The 7,600-nt window shown below is 47.6% G+C and overlaps 1 protein-coding gene across 2 annotated transcripts; it reads left to right on the top strand.

Annotated features, from left to right (window-relative positions):
- RPUSD3 (RNA pseudouridine synthase D3) lies at window positions 1-6,847 on the top strand. 2 transcript variants are annotated; one of them, XM_049640977.1, is made up of 9 exons: window positions 1-125; window positions 449-588; window positions 1,467-1,511; window positions 1,653-1,752; window positions 2,480-2,587; window positions 2,669-2,753; window positions 2,984-3,107; window positions 5,461-5,600; window positions 6,416-6,847. In XM_049640977.1, exons 1-9 carry the CDS (start codon window positions 1-3, stop codon window positions 6,605-6,607), a joined length of 1,059 nt encoding a protein of 352 aa, XP_049496934.1. In that variant the 3' UTR covers window positions 6,608-6,847. The 2 variants fall into 2 exon arrangements, with proteins under 2 accessions (XP_049496934.1, XP_049496935.1); XM_049640978.1 differs by lacking the exon at window positions 1,467-1,511 and having other exon boundaries at window positions 23-125.
- The last annotated feature ends 753 nt before the right edge of the window (window positions 6,848-7,600 follow it).

Genomic DNA, 7,600 nt, shown 5'->3' with positions numbered 1-7,600 from the left:
ATGCGCACTGTCCTTGCTCGGGAGATGGGTGGCTGCAGTGTTTTGGGCCGGATCTGGGGTGTATGGCGGCGGCGGCCAGGGGTCCGCGCAGTGCCCAAGGCCCCAGGCTTTGGCACCGAAGCCGGGTGATTACCCCTTCACCCGCCCCTTCGTGTGGGTGGGACGGTGGGGCCGGGGTAAAGTGTGTGTGGTATCTGGACTTAGGTAGGCATGGGTTCTAATCCCGCCACTATTGTGTGACCGACCCTAAACTACTCACTTGGTTTCTCTGAGTTTCAGTTTCCTCCTCTGTAAAATGGGGCCAGATGTGCCTGAATTTGCGGGAAGCTCACCCCAGGCATTTTGAGGCATTTGTAGGAGGTGGCAGTATATAAGGTGTGGGGAGATAAGAATGGATACCTCTCAGGAAACGAGTGATCCCTCCTACTGCGTACTCTACCTTTTTCAGACATCGGCTGCGACCCCGAGGCTCCAGCAAACGGTCGAGGCCCCTGGGGGGCCAGCCATTCCCGGGGCTGCTGCAGCTAGAGAACCTCAGTCGGGAGGAGCTGGTTGATGTGCTGAGGGCTGCAGTAGTGGACCAGAAAGGTGAGGGGTGGGAGGGGCAGCTGCACACAGACTCTGGAGGGGAGCCTGCTGCTGAGAGCCTTCTAGGGGCTGACAGGGCTCCCTGCTAAAGTCTTTGGGGGTCATATCCTCGTGTTGCCTCCCACTAGTGGTATGACCTGGAACAGGCCTCATAATCTGTCTGAGCCTCAGCATCTTGGGGATGGGGGTGAGAGGGTGCAAATAACTAGAGAGCCTTCAACATAGTAGGCACTTGGTAATAGGAATTGCCATAAAAAATTGTTTACCGATGGACAAAACACAGGCTTTGGAGTCAGATCGAGGCTCTGTAATCAGCTTACTGTGTGGCTGTAGGAAAATAATTTCTCTGAGCCTCAGTCTCCATTCAGTGATTTGTTAATTCTCTCAACTGTTTATTGAGTAGAGGCTTTGTTCCAGGTACTGTTCTAGGCACAGGTATACAGTGCTGAACAAGATAAATATGGTTCCTGCTCCCAGGGAGCTAATATTTTAGTGGCAGAAATGGATTCATCAGGAAATAAGTGAACAAAGTACTTACTAGTGATCAGTGCTATGAATAAAACAGGGTATTATGACCATGTGGCAGACATTAGATTGGGGATTCAGGCCTCTCTGTGGTGGCAACATTTGAGCCGAGATGATATGAAAGAGTCAGACATGTGAAAATCTGGGACTGAGGAAACAGCAAGTATAAAAGCCTAAGGTAGCAACTAGCTTAGCATATGCGAAGGACAGAAAGAAATTCAGTTTAGGGTGTAGTTGATAACTCAGGTCTGAGAGTTGTAGTGGGGTCACAAGATAAGATGAATTGAGAAAGTACTTTATAAACTCTAACTGCTGCTTTTGTGTTGCTCATGCTCATGTAATATATGTTTTAGGACCTCTAGTGACATTGAATAAGCCACCGGGTCTACCAGTGACAGGTACGGGCAGGGGATGGGGATGTAGTGAAAGAGGGTTTGAAGGTTCTGAGGGAGGGGATACTGAAGAGAACGGGTCAGTGGGATAAAGCCAAAGGCCTCTGAGAGCAACTTGTACTTTTCCTTCCTTTTTTGTCCCCCCAGGAAAACCAGGAGAGTTGACATTGTTCTCAGTGCTGCCAGAGCTGAGCCAGTCCCTGGGGCTTGGGGATCAGGAGCTCCAGGTTGTGCAAGCATCTGGGAAGTAAGTGATGGTGGGGGCAGTGATAGGAATGTAGGAGGACAGGTATCCATCTTGGGTGAGGGAACACTTGCTTGGGAGTAGGTCTAGACATTTTCCACAGGTTGGTTTGGGAGCACAGAGGAAGGATGCAAGGAAAAGGAGGGAGTGAACAGATCTGGGTTCAAATCCGTACGCACAAACTGTGATCACAGGCAAAGCATGAAAACTCACTGAGCCTCAGTTCCCTTAATAATAAAATAGAGCTAATCATACCTATGCTCAGCGTGCAGTCACTTCTCCAATACCATAATCATGGCAGGCATTGCTCGTTGACCCATGATATTCTTTCCTCTAAAACTGCTATCAACTAGAGCCAGTACTTGGATGAAATATTTCTGAAATTCCACAAACTCGTAGGCTTGTGGGGAATTTAGTTATTTATGAGCTATTATACACAGAATTCCTACTGTAATGCCTGGCACATTGTAGACATTCAGCAGTGGGGGTAATTGTTATGACATTTGGCTCTGAGCTCCTTGGGGACCAGGGCAAAATGAGCACATTAAATTATGTAGTCTTAGTATCAAACATGAGAAAGTCTTTCTTGTTTCTCAGGAGGAGGTCTTGAGTTATAGTTCTGGTGTGACTGCTTTGCCTTAAGCAGGCCAGTGTGCCTTCCCAAGCATGCTCCCTTTTTTGGGGGTGAGCCCAAGGGACTTCAGTTTTGTGATTTATCCTCTTTCTCCAGAGAGACCTCTGGGCTTGTACTCCTCTCCAGTTGTCCTCAGACAGCCAGCCGCCTCCAAAAGTTCTTCATCCACTCACGGAGAGCCCAGAGGCCCACAGCGACCTACTGGTGAGTGGTGCTGGGAGGCTCCCATGGCAGTAGGGAGGTCCTGGCAAGCCACTCTGTGACCTCTTCCTGCCTCTTTCTTAGTGCTGTCACTGATGGGATCCCAGCTACTTCTGAGGGGAAGATCCAAGCAGCTTTGAAACTGGAACACGTTGATGGCGTTGATCTTGTGAGTCATGGTCTGGCAGGGAGTAGAAGGGGACTCTCCAAATATATTATCCCTACAGAGGAATCAAGAGTAGAGACTTGGGGGGGCGGGGGGGCTGGCTCTCCTGTCCCCTAAAACAGGCAAGTAACCACTACTTATACTATGGCCCTGTCTATTAGCAGCAGTGAGGGTCTGGGCTTAGGTGCCAGGTGTGTGTGAAGCTTGTTCATTCTTGGGGGCTGACACCACAGGTAATTCCAGTGAAGTCCCCATCCCGAAAAGACTTCCAAGAAGGTGTCAAGAGGACCCTCAGCCACTTCCGTGTGGTGGCCATGGGCTCTGGCTGTGCCTTGGTCCAACTGCAGCCACTGACAGGTGGGTCTGGAGCCCCAGCCAGCCTTCGTACCTCTATTTGGCTGGAGGAGGCAAAGGGGATTGAAAGAAGGTGGTGGTGTTAATGGAAGCCTGGGGAGCATTTGAGGGACCCCAGGGGTAGGTAATCAGGCCCATCTGGAGGAGGTAGCACTTCTGTCAGTCTGGTGGTCATTCCTTTGTAGCTCATCTTATTATTTTTTTCATACTGATCTCAGGATCTTTGTCTTTGGTGTTCTGTGGTTTCACGATGCCAAATCTGATAGGTATGTGGGTTTAGTTTTATTTATCTTGCTTGGGATTCACCTGAATCTGAACATTAATATATTTCATCCATCCTGGAATGTTCTCTCTTCCAGTGTTGCACCTCTTGCATTTTCTCTATTCTCTTCCTTTTGTATGCCTAAGAGATGTGTCTGACCTTCTCATTCTCCTTGCTTGGTCTCTTTTCTTTCATATTTTTCATTTCTTAATCCTTGCTGCATTCTGGGTAATTTCTTTAGCTCTGTCTTCCAGGTGAATAGTTTTCTCTTCAATTGGATCTAATCTGCCAGTTCAGCCTATCCATTGGCTGTATTTTTCACTTCTAGAAGTTCTATTTGGTTGTTTTACAAATAAAAATGGCCTTTAAAAATATATAGCATCTTTTTTTCTCAATTGTTATTTTTTTGTCTTTAGCCATGTTAAACACACTTGTATGTTTTATTTCTATATTTTCATTGTCTAAGATTCTGGAGGGTCTGATCCTGTGATGTTTCATGCTGACTCTAATACTTGGTGAATTGTTTTCTCATTGCTCTGTGATTTAGGATTGTGAATTCAAGTTCAGCTAGGCCTTTATCTTTGGAAGTCTTTTGTTGCCTCACTGTAGATAAGCCCCTCGGGAGAGGTTCTGCCTTTGCTTCAGTCAAATGCCCCAGGGCTGTCACTAGTTCAGGATCTCTCTAAATATTGTCTCCGTTGGAAGTTCACAGATCACTCAAGTAGTGTTAATTTGAGCCCCACACCTGTGTGAGAGCAGGCTCATGGTTGCGAATTCTCAGGGGAAACTTTCTCATTCCCCACTTATCTACCGTTGACTGGCTTTTGCTCCTAGTCCACCCCATCACTGGAGATGTAGCCCCTTTAGTATTTCATTTGGGTACTAAGGCCTCACCCCTGGCCCCTGGGTAGCTACTTAACCCCAAGGGCCCTGGATACTCAAGATTGGCAGCATCCCTAGAATAGGTGAAACGTTGGCTCTGTGTGCTCTGGATTTGTTTTCCCCTGGTTTTGGTCTTGGGATCTTACTTTCCTATATGCCCAGATGCATATTTAAAAGGATGATTGTTCTATTTTTCTGGTGTTTCTAGGTGGTTTATAGCAAGAGGGTTTTTAAACTTTTTTTTAAGTTTATTTGGTTTGAGAGAGAGTGTGTGAGAGGGGCAGAGAGAGAATCCCAAGCAGGCTCTGCACTGTATATATGGGGCTTGAACCCATGAACTGTGAGATCATGACCTGAGCCGAAATCAAGAGTTGGATGCCTAACTAACTGAACCACCCAGGCACCCAGCAAAAGGGTTTTTAGATTATCCAGTCCACCATATTGCCAGACATGGAAGCAGAGTATAGCTCCTGGGTTTGAATCCTAGCTTATGGTGGTAGGCAAGTCACTTCTCTTTGAGCTTCAGTTTTCCTGTGTGTAAGATGGGAATGATGATAGGATCTACTTTATAGGGCTGTCATGAGGATTAAATAAGTTTACATAAGTAAAGCATTTTGTACCATGCGTAGCACATGGGGTGCGTAGCACCCCCAATTCTGTATTTGTCAAGGTACTTTTGGTTGTCAGTTTCCCAAAAACTTGTTCAAATTGGTGTCAGCCAAAAACAGGGAATGTATTGGTTCATACAACTTAAGTTTAGATGTTCCTGGATCAAGAGGCTCAGAGGACGTCCTCTGGAAGCTGTTTCTCCATTTCTTCTTGCCTCGGGCATGTCGGCTTCTTTCTCCCACAGGCTATCCTGTGGTGAAGGTAGAGATGGCCAGGGCTCCAGCAGCTCCTGACCTGCACCCCACCAGTTTAGCACCCTCACAGGAAAGAGCATTCCTTGTTTCCAGTAGCTTCAGCAGTAAATTCAGGGTTGTATCTCTTCACAAGCGAATCCCACAGGCCAGGTGGATTGATAGGACTGTCCTGACCTGGTCTTTCACCCTGCTCTGGAGGTAGGAGCAGTAGCATTAACATCACTGAAACCACATGATCTGGGAATGGGAGCGGAGTGGTGGTGTTTTCCCAGAGGAAAGGGGGAGTGATGAACCTGGGTGGGGCAGATAGAGCAGCTGCCCACCCTGTCATCTCTCTCCTGTCCCCCAGTGTTCCCCAGTCAGCTCCAGGTACACATGGTACTACAGCTCTGCCCTGTGCTCGGGGATCACACATACTCTGCCCGCGTGGGCACTGTCCTGGGTCAGCGCTTTCTACTGCCAGCAGAGAGCACCAAGCCCCAAAGACAGGTACCCAAGCCTACCTACCTGCCATTTCGGGGGGTGGGCAGCACCTTCAGACATTAGCTATGAAATTTGGGACTGAGGTAGCCCTCTTGGCTTCCAAGGCTATTTGTAGCCCTATCTTGCTGTGTGGCCCTGAGCAAGTAACATCCCCTCTCTTGGGCCTCATTCTGCCACCCATCTGTTCAATAAGGAAATTTAACTTATTGAAGGGCCAGTTTCTCAAGGCCCTTCTAAGTCAGCTGTCCTTTGGGTCTCTTTGGTATAAGGGGTAAAAGTAGTGGTGTATGTGTGCGTGTGTTAGGGTAACTATCTGCTTTAACAGAGTAACCCCAAAGTGCCAGAGTCTTAGCACAGTAATTTCCCTCCACATTAAATATAATTAATGGGGGTGGGGTGGGTGAGCTTTACTCCAAGCAGTCACTCAGGACCCAGGCCGTTGCTATGCAGCCAGATGAAGGGAGACAGGACAGTGCGGGTTCACGTGGGAGGTGTTCGTGGGCCAAGTCTGGAAGTGGCATATGCTTGCACTCCTGTTCCATTGGCTAAAACTATCATATGGCCTCACCAAACTGCAAGAGGGACTCAGAAATGTTTACCTGTGTGCACAGGTGGAAACTGATTTAATGAACCCTACCCAGTCTCTGCCATAGCGTGATTGTGTGTGTGTGTGTGTGTGTGTGTGTGTGTGTAGGAAGTGAATAACAAATTATGGACATGGAGCGGGGGAGGGAGGGAGGAAATATTTGCCTTACTCACATTTTGGTTAGAGCTGTTGGAACTCAACCTGGCTGAACGCTGACATGCCTCTCCCACCCCAGGTCCCGGATGAAGCCCTCCTCAGACGCCTCTGCCTGACCCCCTCCCAGGCTGCCCAACTGCCCTTGCATCTCCACCTGCATTGTCTCCATCTTCCAGGCATGAGGCCCGGGGAGGCCCCCATGAAGCTTCTGGCACCCTTGCCCTCTTATTTCTCCAGGACCCTACAGTGCTTGGGGCTCCACCAACAATAATGCTCCTTCTGTTCCTTTTGTTTCTGCTGGAAAGCAGTGGGGATGGGGTGGGAGATGAACCTACAATGAGGCCTGAGGAGAATGTCAGTACTCAACATGCAGTAAGGCCTTGCTTTAAGATCCTGGGCGCTGCATTCGGACACACCTAAGATCAAAGCCTGCCTAGGCCACCTGCTGTATGGTGTTAGGCAAATGACTTCATCTCTTTGGACGTGCATTAATAAAAGTACCTACCTCATAGTATGGTTTTGAAGATTTGCTAAGAAAGTGAGTATCATGGAGCACGCTTTCTGCTGAGTTCAATATGTGGTCTTTTTATTTGGCTGTTTCTGTCCCAATTCTAGCTGGGAGGAAATGTTTGGTTTTTTAATTGTGGTAACATACACATAGCAAAATTTACCATTTTAACCATTTTTAAGCGAACAGTTCAGTGGCATTAGGTACATTTACACTGTTGTGCAATCATCACATCATCTTACAGAACTGAAGCTCTGCCCCGTTAAACACTGACTTCCCATCCGCTAGTAGCCCCCATTCTCCTTTGTCCCTATAAATCTGACTACTCTGGGGACTTCATATTGAAATGAAGATCTCAGATCTTTTATAGTAAAAAACTGAAATATATCAAACATACAACGAGTACATAAACATCTCTGTGATTTAAAGAATTACAAAGTGACACCCATATAACCACCACTCAGGGCACGAAACAGAAACATGCCTCTTATTCCTTATTAGGGCAGTAGTTCTCAACCCTGGTCCCACAGTAGAACCCCCTCCTCCTCCCTCTCAGGACGCTTTAAAAAAGCGCCATACCCTCCCTGTGATTCTGCACCCCAAAGATACCAATTTAAGCAGTCTGGGCCGGAGATCCTGGCATCAATCTTTTAAGTTCCCCAAGGGGTTCTATTGTTCATCCTAGGTTGGAAACCCTATCCTGACATGGGAGTTTCCCTTGCTTGTCTTGTTAAGGTTTTCCACATACATATGCAT

Source organism: Panthera uncia, chromosome A2 (assembly GCF_023721935.1).
Source record: "Panthera uncia isolate 11264 chromosome A2, Puncia_PCG_1.0, whole genome shotgun sequence".
NCBI lineage: Eukaryota > Metazoa > Chordata > Mammalia > Carnivora > Felidae > Panthera > Panthera uncia.
This window is presented reverse-complemented; position numbering and strand designations above follow the sequence as displayed.